This window comes from Vulpes lagopus, chromosome 6, assembly GCF_018345385.1.
Source record: "Vulpes lagopus strain Blue_001 chromosome 6, ASM1834538v1, whole genome shotgun sequence".
NCBI lineage: Eukaryota > Metazoa > Chordata > Mammalia > Carnivora > Canidae > Vulpes > Vulpes lagopus.
The window spans coordinates 69,333,120-69,354,625 of NC_054829.1; the positions used below are offsets into that span (position 1 = coordinate 69,333,120).

A 21,506-nucleotide genomic window follows, 5' to 3' on the forward strand; every position below is an offset into this window, starting at 1 on the left:
ATGAGATGCTTCACCCTGCAGGGCCCAGACTGAGACACCCCCAGGATCAGTCTGTCCACCTTCTCTGAGGCAGAGGCCAGAACTGCACTGGGAAAGAGGGTGGAGAGGAGGCTGCCAGGGGCTTAATAAACTTCCTTCTCTGGAGTGGAAATTAGATTCCTCCTTTATTCACCAAAACAACATTCGTTAGTTACCTACTGCGTGTCCCCCAACCATCTGTTCACATAGCCCTAGAATAAAAATCCTGCTGCTCTGATACCCAGCTCCTTCCAAATACATCTCCCAGCGCCCCCTCCCACTGACAGGCTGAATGTAAGCTCCAGAAGGAAAAGGGAGACACTGCCCCAAGAAAAATGACCCTCTTTAGGGGACCCTCTTTTCTCATCTGCATTGCCCTCCTACCTTATCCCACACCTACACCCCCATCTCATCCTACCCCAGTAAGGCAACATAAAGGAATCCACATTTGGAAGGAGGATCACCTAAGAAGCTCTGATATAGGGAGCCACTTCATCCTAATAGAAATGGGCAAGAAGATTCTAGAAAGCTGTAGCTCACCCCATGCAGTATTCCTTCCCCAAATCAGAGTGGCAGCTTGGGGGTCTAGGGGTTACAAGAGGGCCCTTCAGTATCCCCAGGCCTAGCCCAAGTGCCAGTCACAGCTTTGCTGTGGTCCCAAATCCCAGCACAGCCTCTGGTGTCCTGCCACCCATCTTCCAGCAACCCCAAATGACGTTGAGGGTTCTTTTCTATCTTGGTCTGATCCAGCCTCTTCCCACCTCATGCTATTTCTGTGTGTGTGCATGCATGTGTGTGTGTGTGTGTGTGTGTGTGTGTGTGTCTCCAAAGGAAACTCATTACAATAAAAAGTTGTGTTTCAAAGGTATCCTACGGTTTCAAAGATGTCTTATAGCCCATAGTTGAGTAAATTTTTTCTGCCATTTTTCAACAATTTCTAAGCCTCTTATATAAGAATGTATTCATAGAAGTAGTCTCATTTTTAAAACATCCACCTTAGAGAAGGCAGGCTGAAAAGAAAAAGTGGTTTGCTGTCTGCCACTGGTGAGTGTGCTCCAACTATGGGGAAATGTACACTCACCACAGAGTTTTAGTCTGCTCCAGACAACCATCAGCATCTCAAGGGCAAGAGCTATGTCTCTCATAACTCTGGACCTAGACAGCTAAATAAGTATTCACGATTTCCTCAGAATGGAAAAAGAGCCAAGAGCCAAGAAATGGAAACATTCTTGATTCAGTCATTGAGGGGTTCTGAGGTACCAGCCCTCCTGCTGGTTATAGCCACAGCCTTCACTTTCTTGTTCTTTCTTCTTGCTTTCCCCTTATGACTCAGGAGTGGGGGTGCAAGTGTTGCGGCTGCACCATTCTCACCCAACCCAAGCTAGAGAACTTCGACAAACCATCTTAAATGATAACATCCAGCTGTAGAGGAGCACAAGTTGAAGAGGCCTAGAAGATCAGTGAGCCACCCCTCTATTGTTCCCCTCAGGGCTTTGTATCTGGAAGGAAGAAAGACCAGCTTCTCTGACCTGGGCAGGCCTTCAAGGAAGATGCAGCCACTCCTCCTTTTGTTGGCCCTTCTTCTGCCTGTTGGGGCTGAGACAGGTGAGTGACTGTCCCTATTCCAGAGACTTGAGCCCATTCCACAAACCCCCTGTACTCTTCTTGACCTTCAGCCCAGCACAGTCAGGGATTGTCCTCAATTTGAGCCTGGGGACTTTCTGAAGCCCAGCTCTACCCCAAACCCAGACTAACAGGTCTGAGGCTGGACAGATGCTCACCAAAGAAGGCCAGCAGCCAGGGTGCTCACTAAAAGGGTTAATAGGGGTTAGCCTCCCTCTTATCATTTGGAAAGTGAGTTGTTTGGAGAAAGGCATTTGGCAGAAGATATGAAGCTATGAAAGACAGGCAATCAAAAGCCCGCATTCCAACCCAGGAAAGGTAACCTCAGGCAGACCAGTTGCAGTAACGGGATTTGTCACTGAACCCAGCATAAAGAGCCAGTTAAATGTCTCAGTACTTGTTTCTAGCCACTCAGTCCTGCCCGGGAGAGGAGCCCGGGGCGCCATTGACCTCAGCAGCAGTTAGATGACTACACCCAAAGCTCTGCCCGCCCTGTGCAGCCCGTTGTTGGCATCACCTCCCCCTGCCTGCCCTGGCTGGTGGCTGCTCCACTGTCTCCAGCAGTGCTGTCTTCCATTCTTGTGGCATCTAATCCCACCAGCACTGTCTCCACCCAACCTCAGCCAGACGCTCATTGAAGACCATCCCTTTGTGCAACCTAAAAATGTCTACTGGGACCCTCGGATGCTAGGCCCTAGAACATGGGGATATTAGAAAATCCAACTCCATAACTCATAGGAAACTTATTAGAAAATGGCATCTGGGACTCCAAGATCCTCTGGGACTCCATCATCTTAAAGATAGATCTTATCTCCACCACACATGTATCTGAAGTGGGATGTAGAGAACAGGCCCTGCCCCCTTCTCAGTGGGGTTCTGAGGCTTGAGGCTCAAGAAAGGTCATCCTGCTACAAGAACCAGGGATCCACAGGGCACTACAGACCCCACCCTCGATCACTACCTTCCTGAGCCTTCTCTCCTGACCACAGCCACCCCCAGGTACCCCATCTCCCAGTTTTTTCTTTCAGAGAAGATCATCGGGGGCCATGAGGCCAAGCCCCACTCCCGGCCCTACATGGCGTTTGTTCAGTTTCTGGATAAGGACAATAAGAATGACAGTAAGAAGAGGTGTGGTGGTGTCCTCGTGCACAAGGACTTTGTTCTGACGGCTGCTCACTGCTGGGGAAGGTGAGAGGCAGCAGCCAGCCCACACGTCTGAGACACCTACAGGGATCCCTGTCGGATTCCCAAGGGCTACAGCCCAGGGAAGCACCTGGGGCTCCTGGGAACTAGCTGAGAGCATGGCTGGGGCAATGAAAGGCTGAGAGGTAGCTGGTAAGCTTTGGGGTCAGAGGGTCAGATGTGAGAGTAAGCAGCAAGGCTGAGAAGGGAGGGACCATACCAGGCAAATAGAGCAGCAATGGAGGATGCAAGCATGCCTTAGAGCCAAAGTGCAAACTCAGAGTGATTTCATGATATTGCCTGAGGGCAAAGGAAGCTGCCAAAAGCCCTACCTTCAGTGTCATTGAAAAAAAAAGGATCCAGGACCCATCAGCCACCTTTTTTTTTTTTTAAGATTTTATTTATTTATTCCTGAGAGAGAGAGAGAGGGAGGCAGAGACACCGGCAGAGGGAGAAGCAGGCTCCATGCGGGGATCCTAACATGGGACTCGATCCCAGGTCTCCAGGATCAGGCCCTGGGCTGAAGGCAGCGCTAAACTGCTGAGCAACCCGGGCTGCCTCCCATCTATCACCTTGATTGCCCTCTCAGCTGCCCTGCCCTGGCTGCCACCTGCCCTCTCGACTCCCAGGCTGTACCCTGTGACTCCACACCCCCACACCCCACTCTGCTCTCTGTGCAGCTCCATCAAAGTCACCCTGGGCGCCCACAACATCAAGGAACAGGAGAAGACCCAGCAGGTCATCCCTGTGAGAAGAGCCATCCCCCACCCAGACTATAGTCCAAAGAACTACTCCAATGACATCATGTTACTGCTGGTAAGGAAACCTCCCTGCAGCTCTTGCCCTCCTGGGTCCAGACTGTTTCCCTCCCACTGGGACCTGTCCCTACCATCCTTCCCATGCTGGCCACTGTCCAGTCCCTGAGGCTCACGGGAGAGAGAAGACACTGCCGCCTCATCGGGGTGTCAGGCCCAGAGGCCACTGGCTGAGCTGGACTCTCTTACCTCTTCCCGTCAGCTGGAGAGGAAGGCCAAGTTGACTGCAGCTGTGAAGACTCTCCCCCTGCCCAGGGGCAAGGCCCGGGTGAGGCCAGGACAGGTGTGCAGCGTGGCCGGCTGGGGCCGGATCTCAATGGACACCTTAGCAACCACTCTGCAGGAGGTGTCACTGGAAGTGCAGACAGATTGGGAGTGCAGATCCATCTTCCACGACTATTATATGGGAGCCACCCATATTTGTGTAGGAGACCCAAAGAAGATGAAGACCGGCTTCAAGGTCAGGCTTCCAGCATCCGCCTAGACAGGCCCCAGGAGGGAGGAACCTGGAGAGGTCGGGGGTTGAGAGTGGCCATATATTCGTTCCTCAGCCTAGAGCTTAGGCAGCTAGGTCCACAAATCCAGTCTTCAGTTTTTCCCCAAGGGGGTCAGGCCGGGAGTAGGGGGAGGATCAGTCATTTCACAGCAGCATTACCACCTGAGGTTCCCTGGGGATTGGAGAGAGAGGTTTGGCCTGGGTGGCATTGGAAAGAGCAGTCAGTGCCAAGCTAGAGCCCAGGGACTGAGAGAGGGGACAGGGCCTGCCCTGGGCCCAATCACCCATGTAGCCCCCTAACACAGACCACTCATCCCCAGGGTAGTGGGGAGGGCGGGACCACCAGAAGCCAGCTCAGTCCTTCCTCCTTCTGCCCACAGGGGGACTCTGGGGGGCCCCTCGTGTGTAACAACGTGGTCCAGGGGATTTTCTCCTATGGAAAAAATGATGGGACACCTCCAGGGGTCTTCATGAAGGTCTCACACTTCCTGCCCTGGATAAAGAGAACAATAAAGCACCTCTAACAGCAGGCATGAGATTAACCTCCCTCTGTGCTTGGCCATCTTTTCTGGGGCAGAGGCAAAAATCCCTTGGGACTGGGGGGTCAGGGGTAGGGATTGCAGGGCCATAGTAAATGGATCTCTAGAGAGAATATGACTAAGATCTTACTGATTCACTGAACTACCTCGAGTATGCAGCAACATCACTCCAGATAATCTTCTGCTGCCAATTCCAGGCTTTCCTGCCTCCTCCAGCCCTCCGCCCTCCCTAAACCCTATGATGTCCAGTTTCTCATCAGTTTCTCAATAACACCTCTTTGGTGCTTAGCCCTCTACAAAGGTTCAGCCTAAACTCTACTATAGAAGGATGATCCTCTGTCCCCAAAAAGTATCCTCTCTGGGACTTAGAAATTTCTCAACTTCTCTAAGCCAACCACCATCACCAATCCAACAATTTGGTCAGTAACTCCAGGGATCCAGGAGGCCAGAGGGCCATGCCACAGGCACTCGGTGTCCTGTTTCCAGGGGTTCTCTCTCTCTGCAGTGGGGAAGGGGGGTGGGGGCACGCAGGTTTCTCCTACAGGCAAGACTGTGTGCAGGTTAGGAGGCTGAGAAAACAGCCTCACCCTGGTTTCCCTTCCATGCCTTGCCCAGGGGTCAGCACTGAATTTAGTCAAGCTCCTCCCTGGCTGGCCATCCCACAACAGCCTCTATTTTCTATCCTGGCACATCTGAGCTGCCAGCCTGCCAGATGCCTATCAGAGGAGCCAATACCCACCTCCCAAAGGGTAGGACCAGCTGAGCCCCTCAGTCCAAACCAGCATCCCCACCCCCAGGGGCTTATAGTGACCCTGCGATAGCCTGTGGAGTCACTCAATAGCCTCAGCCCCTTTCAGCCTGGCCTTGTCTCAAGACCACAAGTCTCCCTGCTGGCAGCCTGGGTTATGGCAGCTTTGTGAGCTAGAGCCTCCAGGCTCTGGGCCTGTAAAGTACATGCCATCCGTCAGCAGATCAAATGTCAGATCTCTGTTTTTGTGCCAGGCACAAGATGGGCTCTGTCCCTGCCATTGGGAAACTTAGTAAGAAATGTCTCCTAAATTCCCCTGGTTCTTCTCTTTCCACCAAGCAGTTCAGGTTTGGCACAAAGGATCTATATTTAGAATCTGTGAGAAAACTTGTCCTGAAAATAACTAAAATCTCTGAATTTTATCAGTATCACCCACTACAGTTTCACAGGCATGGTTTTGTTTGGTTCCAGAAGGGCAATGAGAAATTGGAAAAAAGTTAGAGACCCACAGGTCCTGAGGTTTCCAATCTATGCATGGTAGAGGCCATGTCCTGAGACGAGGATAGGAGGGAGGAGTAGCAAAAGATGAAAAAGCAGACTTCCCACTGAGCAGGGAGCCCCATGTGGAGCTTGATCCAGGACTCCAGGACCATGACCTGAGCCAAAGACAGACACCACCATCCAGGCGCCCTAATACGAATGAGATTTTAAAACAATATTCATCAACATATATTTAATAAAATGAGGAAGATGTTTATGTTGGATAATTTAAACTATGGGATTCAAAACCAATACATTGGGGATCCCTGGGTGGCTCAGAGGTTTGGTGCCTGCCTTTGGCCCAGGGCGTGATCCTGGGGTCCTAGGATCGAGTCCCACTTCAGGCTCCTTGCATGGAGCCTGCTTCTCCCTCTGCCTGTGTCTCTACCTCTCCCTCTCTCTCTCTCTCTCTCTCTCTCTCTCTGTGTCTCTCATGAATAAATGAATAAAATCTTGAAAAAAAACCCAAATACATTATAATAACACCTATATGAGTATTGAAAAACACCTAGCTGGAAATATATCTATTAATTATATATATTATATAATTATATAATATATATAATTATATATGGAAAATATATATGTATATATTTTTATATATGGGAAATATATATTATATATAGAAAATTTAATATATGTATTATATATGATATAATTCTATATTTTTATATTATATATAATATATTAATTATATATAAATATGTATAATTATAATATATATAAACAAGGTGGGTTGGCTGGTAGGATTAAGGCTGACTTTTTTTCTTCCTCTTTCTTAATGTATTTGATATTTAAATTTTATAATTATTAAACAATTTTATTAAAGAAAATATTCCATGTCAGAAAAAGTAGGCTTAAGTAAGTGGGTACATGTGTTAGTTAAAATAACCCTAACTATTCTACCAAATAGACTTTACCAGTTCAGTGACTAACACAATAGAACCCTATTTCTTGCTCACACATGGTCCAAGATGAATGGTGAGTAGTGCCCCTTTGCACTCTCAAGGGTCCCAGCTGGGACAATAAATTACATGTGTGCCCATGATTAAGGAACCCAGATGCAGGCTTCTAAAGATGGCTCCCAAGTTCCCCGTGTTCATCTGGGGCAAACCCAGGTAGGGGAAGAACCTAGATGGTCAGGCATGGGGGCAGGAGATAGGCCAGCTCTGGAGGGTACCTACACCATTTCCACTCACATCCGGTTTGCTATGCAGTCACACAGTCATACCTAACTTCAAGTGAGGCTGGACAACGAGATGCACCTAGGTCCTCTGGAAAAAGAGGAAGCTGTTTTGCTAAACTGCTAGCTCACCTCTGCCACAATTTATAGCGTTTGTTTGCTGTTTGTAAGGCTCATTGGCCCTAAATTTTGTTCTGCCTATAAACTAACACATACTTAAAAAAATAAATAAATAAATAAAATAAACTAACACATACTTATAGAAAAAAATTGGATAATATAAAAGGGAAAATAAGAGTCATAAAATGATTGTCCTGGCTGTTGATCTTTATTAACAGAATTAGTATTGGGGTGCCTGGGTGGTTCAGTGGCTGAGCATCTGCCTTCGGCTCAGGTTGTGATCCTAGGATCCTGGGATTGAGTCCTGCATCAGACTCCCCGTGGGGTGCCTGCTTCTCTCTCTGCCTCTCTCTCTGTATCTCTCATGAATAAATAAATAAATCTTTAGGAAACAAAATTAGTATCAAATTGTATGCATCCTTCCACATTCTACTTTTTCCACTTAATATCAGATGATGTAAAGTGCTCCATGTCTTTAAAAACATGATGCTGTTTAATGGCTGGATAGCATTTCATCCCATGAATATATCAGAATTAATATTACTGATCTCCTATTGCTGAAGAGTTGGATGGTCTAAGCTTTTGGAGAAGAGAGTCTCAGGAATATGCTCACCTCCACCTCTTATCTTACATTTACCCAGGGCCCCAGGGTCAGCTACTCAGCTCAAAGTAAGCTTTTCTGCCAGGAAATACTGAGGGCCTTGAACCTCTTTTCAAAGTTTTCTCTGCCACATTCAGGGTTTCTGGGTCCCTCTATCCCCTTCACTTACTCTGATGGGGAGATTGTATGCAGATCCCATAGAATTTCCTTTGTCACCTACTCCTTCCTGCTGGAGCACACAGCACAAGCCAGTCCTTGGCAAGAAAGTATCTCACTCACAGCAGACGTGTGTGTGTGTGTGTGTGTGTGTGTGTGTGTGTGTGTGTGTAGACAATAGAGAAGACACGGGCTTCTTTCCACACTGGCACTCCAGAAAAATATCACAAGCTCATCAGTAGACCTCCCAAGGAGCTTCCATCTGTCCTTCTAAATGTGATGTTAAGGCAGCACTGAGAATGTCCGGAATGGCCCAGTAGTACAACGGTCTCCCACAATGCCAAAAGCACCCAGATTGGTTTCTGACCAGAGCAGTATCAAAGGGAAGGAGGGAGGGAAGTGGCCCAGCCTCAGCAGGCAACTAACTGCCTGCCCAGAAGATTTGCATTTTGGCTGTATGCACAAGGGGGCCCCCCCAAGAGGAGGTGGGAAACATCCTACTTTCATGTCCCAACCTCCCAAAGGAGAAAAATATTGTAACTGACGGAAATGTAATAAAACAGTCAAAAGTAAATGTAACCACCTATGAATATTGTGAAATGTATCACAGTTTTACTTGTTCCAATATCACAATTTTATTAAAATAGAAAATAAAAACATTAAAAACATATGTGCCCATATTTATTCTCCCACATTCCATTCTCTGTCCAAATGTTCTCTCTAATCCCCAACCCTGGCAAACAGATTTCTAAAAAAATTTTTATTGCAAAATATACACACATGTAAAGTGAACAAAATTCAAACAATGGCCAAATTTCAGAAACTACCCTCTATGTGTCTCCTCCCAATCAAAATACCCTCTCTGCCCTTCAACCCCAGAATTAACTTACCATTGTGACTTTTTTGTTGTGGTTGTTTTAAGATTATTTATTTATTTCTGAGAGTGTGTGTGTGTGTATTTGTGTACATGGCAGAGGAGGGGTAGACGGAGAGGGAGAGAGAAACTTTAGCAGACTCCCCTCACCCTGCTGAGCCCCTCCCACCCACCTCCTCTCGCGCGTGCGCGCGCTCTCTCTCTCTCTCTCTCTCTCATTCAAATAAATAAATAAAATTTATTCAAATAAATAAATAAAATCTTTTTTAAAAAAAAGTTAGGGATGCCTGGGTGGCTCAGTAGTTGAGCTTCTGCCTTTGGCTCAGGGCTTGATCCCGGGGTCCTGGGATCAAGTCCCACATCGCGCTCCCCACAGGGAGCCTGCTTCTCCCTCTGCCTATGTCTCTGCCTCTCTGTGTGTCTCTCATGAATAAATAAAATTTTTAAAGTTTTTTTTAATTTTTAAAAAGTTAGATTAATTGTTTTAAAACAAAGTGTTGAAAAAGTTAAGTAACAATAATTTAAAATCACCTCTAATGCTAACGCATTAATAAGGCGTTATAATATTTTCTCTTTTTTCAGATGCATAAAGAAATTTCATGAGGTTGCAATCATTAAGCATGCATCAGAAAAGGGATTAAGTTCTTTGTAGCTGTGAAAATCATGTGTATTTATATGTAAGGAGAGGATCCTTAATTTTCATAAGCTTTTCAAGTGGAGCTCTCACATTCCATAAAGGTTTAAGAATTGTATTAAATTTTAATTGAAATTTTTGCAAAAATTATACTGTATTACAATGTTTTTCTGTGCATCCACAGAACCTTCTGAGTATTTTTGAGGGTGTCTGTGTTACTCTGCCATGATCTGCAAACGCCTTCCTCCTGATGTGGAGTGAGGGTTCTCTACATATTACCAACAGCACAGCAGGCATGCATTTCCTTCCCAGAAGCCCCTGGGGCAGAGCATGGGGATTATGTTAATTGGACTTCTAACTCCGATGAAAAGGAGTTTTTCTTTAGTTGTTTTTCTTCCAGCTAGGGTCTGACAGTTCTCAACAAAAGCAAGTCTCTAGGCTTTTTCTGTATGCAAGGTAACTTCTGGCACACAGAGGTCCTCACCTTGAGTAGGAAGCCAGAAAACAGAAATGTGTCTGTTCCACTGTGTCATCATTTTCACTGAGAGTTTGTTGGGGCTCAAGCGTCCTGATAAAGTAATTAGCAGCAGTACAGCCTTGTTCTTCCCTCTTCCTTCCCTGGGAATGCCCTGCGCCCACTCAGGAGAGCTACTCAGTCTTCCTTGACACCTTCCAGAAAGAAGTGGGAGCAGCATGGGACACCTGGGTGGCTCAGTAGTTGAGCTTCTGCCTTCAGCTCAGGGCATGATCCAGGGGTCTTGGGATCAAGTCCCACATCAAGTTCCCTGCAGGGAGCCTGCTTCCCCTTCTGCTTGTCTCTGCCTCTCTCTCTTTGTCTCTCATGAATAAATAAATAAATTCTTAAAAAAAAAAAAAAAGGAAGAAGTGGGAGCAGCAAAGATAGCAGCGGAGTGCGGGGGAGGTGTCCAGGGGCCAAAGGGTAAAGACAGGCAGGCTTCCTCATCCCTCTTTTGCTTCCTCCAACTTACTCCTGGTGCCCTCACTGTATTCCACCACCATCCACACCCATCTGTCATTCACCCATGTCCACACCTTACTAAGGTATAAATTAAATAAGTAATCTAGGAAATGTGCATTTATTAAGAGAAACTCTGAAGTTCCAAAGGACTAAGGCTCTAATCCTAGAGAGTTTGGAAACCGAGGAGATAGGCAGCTACTGGCTTTCATACATTGTTAAGGTATTATTGAATTTGGTGTGTTTAGGGTTCTGGGACACAGCACCCCAAGTCCCCTTCTCTGTCGCCCCAGGTTCCCATTTGTGCTGCCAGCACTGACCTAGCAGCTGTGCAGGAGACTGTGGTGTTGACCTAGACTACACTCTTCCCTAGGTCACTGGCAGTTGGTGGGCCAGCCTCCTGGGCAGCCTTGGATGATGAAACCTATCACACCAGCAGGAGAATGGGACCGTTCTCAGCCCCACCCCCACCCCCACCCCTACTTCCTTCCTCTCTCAGGGGCTACAAGTCTGGCAGGAGAGAGCACCCCACAGCACCTGACTGGGGCAGCCTTCCCAAGAAGATGCCACTGTTCCTGTTCCTGGTGGCCTTTCTTCTACCCCCTGGGGCTGGGGCAGGTGAGTGACCATCCCCAATCTCAGGCCTGACCCTTCTCCGGGACCCTCAAGCCAGACTGCCTAGATAGCTCCTAACTCTGTATCATTGGGCAAGTGGTTTGAATTCACAGCGCCTCGGATTCCTCATTTATAAATTAGAATACCAGTGCATACCTCCTAGAGTTCTATGAGGATTAAGTCAGTGTACATAAAAAAAAAAAAAAAAAAAAAAACTCTTGGAATTGCCCCAGCACATAGCATATATGTAGAAAAATCCATTCTGCAGTCCACCTGTCTGAGCGTAGGCAATAAGAATGCATAATAACTACCACTGGCTCATGTCTAGATTCTGAAAACTCAGACTGGTGCTGGTCATGAGGGGCCCTGAGCAGGTCTCAGAGGGACCCGGGAATCTCCCTGAGGAAGAAAGTACCAAGGAACTTGGGGAGAAGCCTCTCCAAAGGGCTCCTGACTTGCCACCCAGCAGCAGAGCATCTCTCCTCACCATGGGAGCCCAAGGCTGACCCTGCCTGGAGCCGGGGCTGGGCTGCTCTCCTGGGAGCCGGGAGGAAGCCGAATTCCGGGATGGGGAGCCAGCAGTGCTTCCTGCAGAACCCAGGAGCCCTGTCCCCACGTGCGGTGCCCTGCAGACCCAATTCTCACCCCCATTCCTCCTTCCCAGTAGCTGTATCATGTCTCCGGCCTCCCCATCTGCCGGCCTTTCTGGAGCTGCCCTCCTGGTGCCCGCACTGCGGGTTCGGAGAGCACGGAGGTAAGTGCCCACGCTTCCTTCCAGGGGAGATCATCGGAGGCCGAGAGGCCAGGCCTCATTCCCGCCCCTACATGGCGTATCTCCAAATCCGGTCTCCAAACGGCGGCTCCATCGCTTGCGGGGGTTTCCTGGTGAGAGAAGACTTCGTGCTGACCGCAGCTCACTGCTGGGGAAGGTGAGCGGCGCAGGGTTCCCGCTCGGCCACTACCGCTGGCGCTGCAGAGCCCAGCGCGGCTCCCGGGATGCGGGAGACCAGGGGGGCTCTGGAGGCGGCGACGGGGTGAATGAGGGGAAAAGGCGGGCATGATCAAAAGGGGGAGATGCAGACACATGCTGGGGTTCAAAATAGGAATTCAAGCTATTTCTCAGCTTATTCAAGGGGAAGCAAACCCCGGCCCCCACCACCCTCAGCTCAGAGCTGGGCCCCTGGGCCCCTCCTGTCCCCTCAACTGCCTCAGCTGCGGCCTTGCCGCCCTGGGCTGTCCACCTGCCCCGCGGAGCCGGCGGGCGGAGCTCCCGGGGCTCGCACCTACCTCTGGGCCACCTGTCCCCTGCAGCCGCATCACCGTGACCCTGGGAGCCCACGACGTCGGGAGGCGGGAACGAGCCCAGCAGCGCACCACTGCGCGCAGGGCCATCCGACACCCCAGATACAATCCCCAGACCACCGCGAACGACATCATGCTACTGCAGGTACCGCCCCAGCCGGCGGCTCCGGGCGCGGGGGAGGGGGAGGGGGAGGCAGCAGGGCAGCAGGGCGGGGTGCGGGCGCGGGCGCGGGCGCGGCGGGGCTGAGCGCTGCCCCCTCCCCAGCTGGCCAACAGAATGAGGCGCACGCGCCAGGTGAGGCCGGTGCCCCTGCCTCGGGCGCAGGCCCGGCTGAGACCCGGGGCCACGTGCACGGTGGCGGGCTGGGGCCTGTTGGGCCTCAACAGGAGAACGGACAGACTCCATGAGGTGCAGCTGACCGTGCAGAACAATTCGAGGTGCTCCCGTCGCTTCAGTTTCTTCAACGGCCAAACGCAGATTTGTGTGGGAAGCCCAAGGGCCGGGAAGTCCGCCTTCTTGGTAAGGCGGTGGGGGGGGGGGGGCGGCACAGGGCCCCGGGCAGGCTGGGCAGTAGCTACATCCCCAGGCCCCGGTGTGGTGCGGGCAGAGCGGAGTGCGGCGGGGGCTTAGCCATCAATCGGGTCCCTGGGGCGAAGGGAGGAGCACTGGCCGTGCATCCTAAACATGTGCAGGGTTTTCCTGCAGAAGGTGAAGGTACTTTGACTTGGGCTAGAGGCGGTAACTGTAGCCAGGCTTGAAGCCCAGCCATGGAAAGATCCAGAAGGTTGACTTCCATACCTCCAGCGCCCTCCCATTTCAAAACCCACCACCCCCTACCCCGTACCACCACCGCCAGCAGCAGCAGCTTCCTCTGAGAGCCAGGCCTTAGGGCTGCAGGAGTGGGGGTAAGCCTGGCTTAGGGTCTCTTCCTCTCCATGCCCGCAGGGTGACTCCGGAGGCCCCCTGGTGTGTAACGGCGTGGCCCAGGGCATTGTCTCCTATGGAGATAGGAGGGGGACTCCTCCAGCAGTCTTCACCAGGATTTCGGCCTTCATGCCCTGGGTAAGGAGAACAATGAGACGCTTCCAACAGCAGTGCCAGCCCTAGACCCAGCTGTGACTGACTCTGCTCTGTAGCGGCTCCCGGGGCGGGTGCCAGAGCCTTAATAAATGTCCATGTCTAGGATGGAAATAACTGATTTCTCATGTGTTCATTAAACATCGTTCAGTACACAACAAACGCATCCTAGAACAGTCTGAGCTCCTCTAGGAAATGGGGTTCTTGAGCCGCTGGGGTGGCTCAGCGGTTGGAGGTCCGCCTTTGGTTCAGGGCATGATCCTGGAGTCCTGGGATCGAATACCGCATCCGGCTTCCTGCATGGAGCCTGTTTCTCCCTCTGCCTGTGTTCCTGCCTCTCTGTGTGTGTCTCTCATGAATAAATAAATGAAATCTTAAAGAAAAAAAAAAAAAAAACAGAAAATGGAATTCTACCCCAGGACAAATTAACCCCTCACACCATCATGAGGATCAGGATGAGCTTCTTCCCCTGCTCCAAGCCAACCATTCCCCCATTTCTCTTGCCCACCCCCCACCACCATCACCATCACCTTGGAGAAGGCAGAAAGATGCATCTCCCCCCTGGGCAAAGCTCTCTACTCTCTACCCTACCAGAGAGTTCCCTACGAGATATTAAAATAGACTAAAACTGTATGCCAGTGCTATGTGTAGGACAAGCAGACCAAAGGGGCAGAATTGAAATTCCATACAAGACTCAATTTAATATTTGATAAAGGTAGCAAATCGCTAGGAAATGATTTTATGGGGAAAAAAGGTAAAATTGGACCCAATTCCTCCCACTATAAGCCAAAATAAACCTCAAATACCTTATATATCTAGATGCAAAAAAAATTGGGTGCTGGGTGGCTCAGTTGATTAAATGTCTGCCTTCAGCTTGGGTCATGATCTCTGGGTCTCGGGATGGTGCCTGGTGTTGGGCTTCCTGCTCAGTGGAGAATCTGCTTCTTCCTCTCCCTCTGCCCCTCCCTCCCCCTGCTCATGCTCTCTCTCTATCTCAAATAAATAAAATCATAAATAAATAAATAAATAAATAAATAAATAAATGCCAAAAAAAAAGATTAAGCCATACATGTACTGAAGGAAGAAAAAAATAAAGATTTGCTCGCTTAAAATAGCTACCAAACACTCACATTTACAGCATTGCTATTCACAATGGCCAGGAGACGCAAACAACCCAAGTGCCTATGGACAGCCAATGTTCTTCTCTTAAACCCTTAAGCCACATCAACCCCCACTGAATTACAGACCACTGCTATCATTTTCTAATTTTCATATCTAAACTTATACCAAACTCCACACAAAATGTTGACTTGTACCCTAAAAATTAGCACATGACTGTCTATATCTATTATATTCCAATAAAACCTTAGGAGGGCAGCCCCGGTGACGCAGCAGTTTAGCGCCGCCTGCAGCCCGGGGTGTGATCCTGAAGACCCTGGATCGAGTCCCACGTTGGGCTCTCTGCATGGAGCCTGCTTCTCCCTCTGCCTGTGTCTCTGCCTCTCATTCTCTCTGTGTCTCTTTATAAATAAATATTTTTTTAAAAACCTTACGAAAATCACATACTTTAAGCCATACTCTAAACATCTTAAGATAACTGTACAGAATAAGTTGGGAGGGGGGCACCTGGATAGCTCAGTGGTTGAGCATCTGCCTTTGGCTCAGGTTGTGATCCCAGGGTCTTGGGATCAAGTCCCGCAGCAGGCTCTCCTGCTTTTCCCTCTACCTATGTCTCTTCCTCTCTCTGTGTGTCTCTCTTTATTTATTAATAAATAAATAAATTTTTTTAAAAGAATAAGCTGGGATTTTTTTTCACATCCATCAGAATATTATAATTACTCCTTGCAGTGTAACACTTACCATCTGAACTTTTGCAGTTTCCATAATCTTAAATGAAATAATCACTGAACACATATTTCATCAAGTCTAACTGGCTAGCTCCAAAAATACTTTGGTAAATTTAATCATTATTGTATGGCTATTTTTTTATCAGAAAGTCATTTGCCTATAATATTCAGTGTAAGCCATGTATCAACAAAATTTTAATCAACATTGCATCTTTGACAATACTCAGGCACTCTCTATATTTGCTACCATCTACCCACAGGAATCATCTATTATTTGCTTGCTCTGGGGGATAATAGTCTCATTATTAAGCGTTTGCCCTGGCAAATAGAAAGGATATTTGGAGGTGGGGAAGGGGGAGGGGAGAGCGATGCAAAAGTCCATTCAGCTCTCCCTCTCTGTGACATTACTTAGAGCCCCAGAGCCTCACTTGGACTCAGTGCCAAGTAAACACCAGGGCAGACTCATCTCCATTTCTTTCTCTGCCAGTCAGCACTTCCAAGGCAGCTCTCTACCTCCAGCTGCCCTACTGGGAAGGTTTCTACAGACCTCACAATGCTCATCTCAGGAAGACAATTCCCATCATGATCATCCCAGAAGCCAAGTGCATCCCCCACCCCTCCGTAGGTCTGTACTCTTCCCTATTAAGTAAGCCTTAGCAGAGAACTTTAGTAAGAAAGTATTTTGCACACAAAACTAGTACAAGAGGACTCAGTCCACCCCACTTTCTTTCTTCAATGTAGATTCTGTGTTACAGGCCCTCCTGATTTGACTGAAAAGTCATAAAACCATGACAAGCTCACACGCAGAAATGTCACCGGGAACTTCTCTCCCAAACTAATAGCTCAGGCAGACTTGCTGCTTACAGAGAGACCTGTGCCTCTGCCCCAGGAGACAGTCAGGAGAAACTAGACACTGGCAATTCATCATAACTATAGCAGAGTCACAGAGGTGAGGGCTGGTGACCTTGACAATGATGTCCCAGTTCGTTTAGGGGAAAGGAGGGTGCCCCAAGAGCAAGTTGGACAGGTACAGAGTGTTAGAGGATAGGGATATTGAGGGCTGGGGTTCTTTGAGTAGCATGGTCTCTGTCACCTCTGCAGGGGACCACAGGACAGCCCTGACCTTGAGTCAACAGAGATGCTGTAGAAATGGGACCAGAATGCGAAGGACCTGGGACCTCATCCCAGCCTGGACAGAAAGTGCAATTCACCTCCAGACAGCTGCTCCAAAGAGCAGGAGTGCTGAGAGGTAGAAAACACTGAAGATGGGAGCACTAGGGACACCCCATCTCTGCCCATCCAAACCCCACCATTTGCGCTTGCACTTCTGCCCACCCAGGGTGGTGTGTTCTGCATCCCTCCCTGCCAACCCAGTCTTAGGAGAAACATTATGTTGCCCCCTCCAAACAGGTACAGAGGTTAAAATTCACCCTAGTATATTTCTCCCAGGGACACTAGTTTTCAGAATGCTAACTGGGGACTTAGTCAAAATAGACAACGAAAAGCAAAACATAATAATATACGTAATAATTACACATATTTAAGTTACTTCTTTAAGACTGAACATTTACCTAGGTGTTTTTGAAAATTTATTTTATTCTTTATTATATAATTTTCTCTTATCATATGCTATTTTATTATTTCTTTTTTTTTTTAATTTTTATTTATTTATGATAGTCACACAGAGAGAGAGAGAGAGAGGCAGAGACACAGGCAGAGAGAGAAGCAGGCTCCATGCACCGGGAGCCTGACGTGGGATTCAATCCTGGGTCTCCAGGATTGCGCCCTGGGCCAAAGGCAGGCGCCAAACCACTGCGCCACCCAGGGATCCCTCATATGCTATTTTAAAACTAATCCACAATAGGAGTATTTACTGTGGCCACTAGTAACTAATTTTTTTAAGAGATTTTATGTATTTATTCATGAGAGACAGAGAGAGAGAGGCACAGAGACACAGGCAGAGGGAGAAGCAGGCTCTATGCAGGGAGCCCAACATGATCCCAGGTCTCTGGGATCACGCCCTGGGCCAAAGGCATGCTAAACTACTGAGCCACCTGGGCTGCCCACTAGTAACTACTTTTAATATGAATTAAACAATTAACATGTATGATAAAAATATACTATCTTAAACAATTTTTTTCATCTTGTCCTAGAGATTTACATTTTGTTGGATATCTTATTGTGTTGTTTTAATATACAAAAAAATGTATATCATTATGTATATTAATGTTCTAAGGAACATTAAATACATGAAGATTAAGTAGACAGGGCCCACATAGAATTAAAATAGCAATGCTGTGTTATCTCTGTCTTATGATAGAGTAAAATCTTGTCATGTTACTGGTTCCCTTTCACAGTGATACTAAATGATCTGCCTGCCTCTTGAGAACATTCTTCTCTTTTTTGCATAGGAACAGAATGAATTATATTCAAGCATCATATTCATTTTGACTTGCAGCTCTACTCTTACAAGCCCACATTACACTGATTCCTGATTTCATCAAGCTAAACATCCTCTTGACAAACACCTGCATGCCACCAACTACTTTGATAGTGGGGCCTCTTAAACCTTTGAGATGTCAGGAAGTTGAGAACAACATTAGCTTCATCTGGGCAAGCTGGGACCACACCATGAACTCAAGTGTGTTGGTCTGTCAAACCCCTCCTCAAACTTTCCAACTCTGTCATTACCTTATCTTCCCAGAATTCTTGTCAACACTCCATCTCCACTTCATCCTCGTTCTCTGGTCATCAGTCTCAGCACCAACACTTTGAAATTTTGCCTGAAACTACCCAAAAGTTGATGGACGACTAGGCTCCCGACTAGTGTGTTTTAGGAGAGACCGATGCTTGATACTCTTGGTTTATACCAAAAAACAAACAAACAAATGAAAAGCACTCAAACTATCAAAAAATGAAGCTCTACAAAGAGTAGGTTTGGGTAGATGCATGCTCTTTTAGGAAGTGCAACACTTACCTACTCACAAATCCAAGGCCTAAGTGGGTCTTCCTCTTGGAGGATCTGACTTAGGGAAAGAGAATACCATTTCTGGCTAATACCAAAGCTCCTTCCTTCATTCAGAAAGTCTAGGGTTTTCTCCTGTGAATACGGTCTTGCTATCAACAAGAAATGTGGTTCCTGGCACAACTTCACCATAAAGACCTCTCTGTGTGAGGGAAGAGGGATATGGTGGAGGCTCATCTCTTGAGAATCAAAGAACCAGGAGGAAATTGGTGGCCACTGAGCCTACCCCTTTCTACTCCACCTCTAGGATTGAAAAGCCTGGGAAAAGAAAACACACACCACTTCAGACCAAAGTGGTCTGCTTTCGAGAAGATGCTGCTGCTCTTGTTCTTATTGGCAAATCCTGTTCTGGTTACCCTCCAGAAAGTTAAGTGACCACCCTGTCGAAAAGAAAACCATAGGACCAAAATGGCTTCACTTAGATCGAGTCCCTAAATCAGCACTTGATACCTGACCTAGCTGCAGTTTCAACCTCCCCCAGAAATGTAGTCCTAAATAGTCAGGAATTTTTCAATCAGTGCCAATAAATCTGCCTCATGGGCCATCTCCATGGAAGGTCCTTACCCCTAAGGAAGATGAGGTAATCTTTTTTTTTTTTTTTTAATTTTTTATTTATTTATGATAGTCACAGAGAGAGAGAGAGAGAGGCAGAGACACAGGCGGAGGGAGAAGCAGGCTCCATGCACCGGGAGCCTGATGTGGGATTCGATCCCGGTCTCCAGGATCGCGCCCTGGGCCAAAGGCAGGCGCCAAACCGCTGCGCCACCCAGGGATCCCAAGATGAGGTAATCTAAATGATAAGACCCTTTGCTTTTTCCCTAAGGAAAAGCCACCTTGTGGCTTGAAACAGTCCTCTTCTTTTGCTTTCTTGTCCTACCCTCCTTCTAGAAAAACCCTCCATTTTGTGTATCTCCTGAGAGCTGCCTGATTCATGAATCAATTAGTAAAGCCAATTAGATCTTTAAAATTTACTCAGCTGAATGTTATACAACAATCCCTATCCTCAGAGGCCTGGCTTATTCCAGCAGTGACACTTCCAAAGGGTCCCGGTGAGGCTATCTCTATGATCCTTTCTTGCCTCAATCCACCCCCCCCCCCCATAAATTTGCCGAACCCCAGATCTATTGCTGGATATACAGAGTACAGAAATTACAAAGTAGAAAACTGCTCCCAGAGAGACCTGAGGGTCCTCTCCCTTCCATAGGTCATTCCCTGTTACCCAAAAAGTGACTGATTATTAGGATACCACAGGATCCTGGTGGCAGAGGAAAGCTGAAAACGAAGGCTGGAACTTCCCATTCTCCAAAGCTAAAAGCAGTTATCTGTCCCAGGAGCTATTGTCAGAAAGCCCTTGAAGTGAAAACACGTAACCCCAAAACATCATAAAGTCTTAGAAAAGACAAAACTGTTTTTGACAATATGAAAGTTGTCAAATAGGGATCATTCGGTTATGGGGCCACAAAACCCCAGAGTCTAATAGCATTGAACTGGCAGCATCCAACCCAACTTAATACAACTAGCAAGACCCTAAAGTTAAGAGTCACTGAGAAGATCCTGACAGAGTGGTTCTCAGCCCTGGCTACACATCGTTAGCTACCTGAGGAGCTAAAAAACTTCCAGTATTGGGACTTCCAGATGCCAGTTCTGCATGTAGGGAGTTTGGAAGTTGACAAACCATCCAAATGACAACTCAAAAGCTGAAGAGACAAAAAAAAAAAAAAAAAAAATCAACTCTTCTTGAGACCGTAAGAGATAGGAGGGACATGGGACAAATCACTAACCCCAGGACTGGAGAGAGTGACAGGCAAATACAGGGAGTCATGGCTCACTGGAGGGCAGACTCAGGAGCAGAAACCACTGTGGGAACTAGTGCTGGTATAGGTAAACCTGAGCTATCCTTGACAAATTGCTCGAGGCTCAGTATAGTCAGCCTGAGAGTTAAAAACTCCAGGAGGACTAGTCATAGGGGGACCTCACACTTCTGTGAGATTTACCTCCTAGAGCTTAACTAGGTTTTCACAGTAAATACTAGAGAAAAAATCCCCTCATGCTTCTGGCAGAGAGAGGAGGAAAACAAGCCACTCTGAAATAAAACAGAATACTCTGCTCTTCACAACAAGGCCTGCCCTCAGGAGAAACTAATTTCTCCTAAGCCCAACCTACTGGGGTACTATCGGACCTAACTGAACTGGGGAAAAGGAAATATCCAACTCCAGACCTTCTAGCTATCCTGTCCCACCTGAGGGACAACTGAGGAGCACATGTGAAGGTCACAGTCCAGAGGCATTGTCTTATGACAAGATGAAGGTGGAATCATAGGACAGTAGAACACTTCTCCTCCCCCAACACCTCACTGCCACATTATTAAAGGCCTAATTGTAGTTTTTCCCTTAACCCAGTACATCATGTCCAGTTATCAAGAGAAAAATGACAAGGCATACTGAAAGACAAATATTAAATTTTAAGGGATGCCTGGGTGGCTCAGCAGTTAAGCGTCTGCCTTTTGCTCAGGGCGCCATCCTGAAGTCCCAGGATCGAGTCTCACATCGGGCTCCTGCATGGAGCCTGCTTCTCCCTCTGCCTGTGTCTCTACCTCTGTGTGTGTGTGTCTCTCATGAATAAATAAATAAAATCTTTTTAAAAACTTAAATTTTGCGGGATCCCTGGGTGGCGCAGCGGTTTGGCGCCTGCCTTTGGCCCAGGGCGCGATCCTGGAGACCCGGGATCGAATCCCACGTCGGGCTCCCGGTGCATGGAGCCTGCTTCTCCCTCTGCCTGTGTCTCTGCCCCTCTCTCTCTCTCTGTGACTATCATAAATAAATAAAAATTAAAAAAAAAAAAAACTTAAATTTTGGGCAGCCCCGGTGGCGCAGCAGTTTAGCGCCGCCTACAGCCCGGGGTTTGAACCTGGGGACCCTGGATCGAGTCCCACGTCGGGCTCCCTGCATGGAGCCTGCTTCTCCCTCTGCCTGTGCCTCTGCCTCTGTGTGTGTGTGTGTGTGTGTGTGTGTGTATGAATAAATAAAATAAATAAAATCTTTAAAAAAAAACTTAAATTTTAAGAGACAGAGCAAGCATCAAAACTAGATATGGCAAGGATGTTAGAATTATCAGACCAAGAATTTAAAATAACC

The 21,506-nt window shown here is 47.7% G+C and overlaps 2 protein-coding genes across 3 annotated transcripts; both read left to right on the forward strand.

Moving 5' to 3' along the window:
- The first annotated feature begins 1,368 nt into the window (after positions 1 to 1,368).
- Positions 1,369 to 10,963, forward strand: LOC121493442 (granzyme H-like). Of its 2 annotated transcripts, none has more exons than XM_041759303.1 (5): positions 1,369 to 1,623; positions 2,670 to 2,829; positions 3,504 to 3,639; positions 3,841 to 4,098; positions 10,879 to 10,963. In XM_041759303.1, exons 1-5 carry the CDS (start codon positions 1,569 to 1,571, stop codon positions 10,921 to 10,923), a joined length of 654 nt encoding a protein of 217 aa, XP_041615237.1. In that variant the 5' UTR covers positions 1,369 to 1,568; the 3' UTR covers positions 10,924 to 10,963. The 2 variants fall into 2 exon arrangements, with proteins under 2 accessions (XP_041615237.1, XP_041615238.1); XM_041759304.1 differs by lacking the exon at positions 10,879 to 10,963 and adding an exon at positions 4,515 to 5,168 and having other exon boundaries at positions 1,472 to 1,623.
- A 68-nt stretch (positions 10,964 to 11,031) lies between these two features.
- Positions 11,032 to 13,575, forward strand: CTSG (cathepsin G). The gene is made up of 5 exons (XM_041759553.1): positions 11,032 to 11,123; positions 11,899 to 12,049; positions 12,432 to 12,567; positions 12,688 to 12,942; positions 13,369 to 13,575. Exons 1-5 carry the CDS (start codon positions 11,069 to 11,071, stop codon positions 13,528 to 13,530), a joined length of 759 nt encoding a protein of 252 aa, XP_041615487.1. The 5' UTR covers positions 11,032 to 11,068; the 3' UTR covers positions 13,531 to 13,575.
- Positions 13,576 to 21,506: the final 7,931 nt, after the last annotated feature.

What these genes read in the sequence shown, in the direction of transcription:
- CTSG (XM_041759553.1), top strand. Translation starts at nt 11,069, where the DNA reads ATGCCACTGTTCCTGTTCCTGGTGGCCTTTCTTCTACCCCCTGGGGCT. An exon ending in ACGACATCATGCTACTGCAG is followed by an intron (nt 12,568 to 12,687) that starts GTACCGCCCCAG and finishes CCCCCTCCCCAG; the next exon opens with CTGGCCAACAGAATGAGGCG. An exon ending in CCGGGAAGTCCGCCTTCTTG is followed by an intron (nt 12,943 to 13,368) that starts GTAAGGCGGTGG and finishes CCATGCCCGCAG; the next exon opens with GGTGACTCCGGAGGCCCCCT.
- LOC121493442 (XM_041759304.1), top strand. Translation starts at nt 1,569, where the DNA reads ATGCAGCCACTCCTCCTTTTGTTGGCCCTTCTTCTGCCTGTTGGGGCT. An exon ending in GCCTGTTGGGGCTGAGACAG is followed by an intron (nt 1,624 to 2,669) that starts GTGAGTGACTGT and finishes TTTTTCTTTCAG; the next exon opens with AGAAGATCATCGGGGGCCAT. An exon ending in AGATGAAGACCGGCTTCAAG is followed by an intron (nt 4,099 to 4,514) that starts GTCAGGCTTCCA and finishes TTCTGCCCACAG; the next exon opens with GGGGACTCTGGGGGGCCCCT.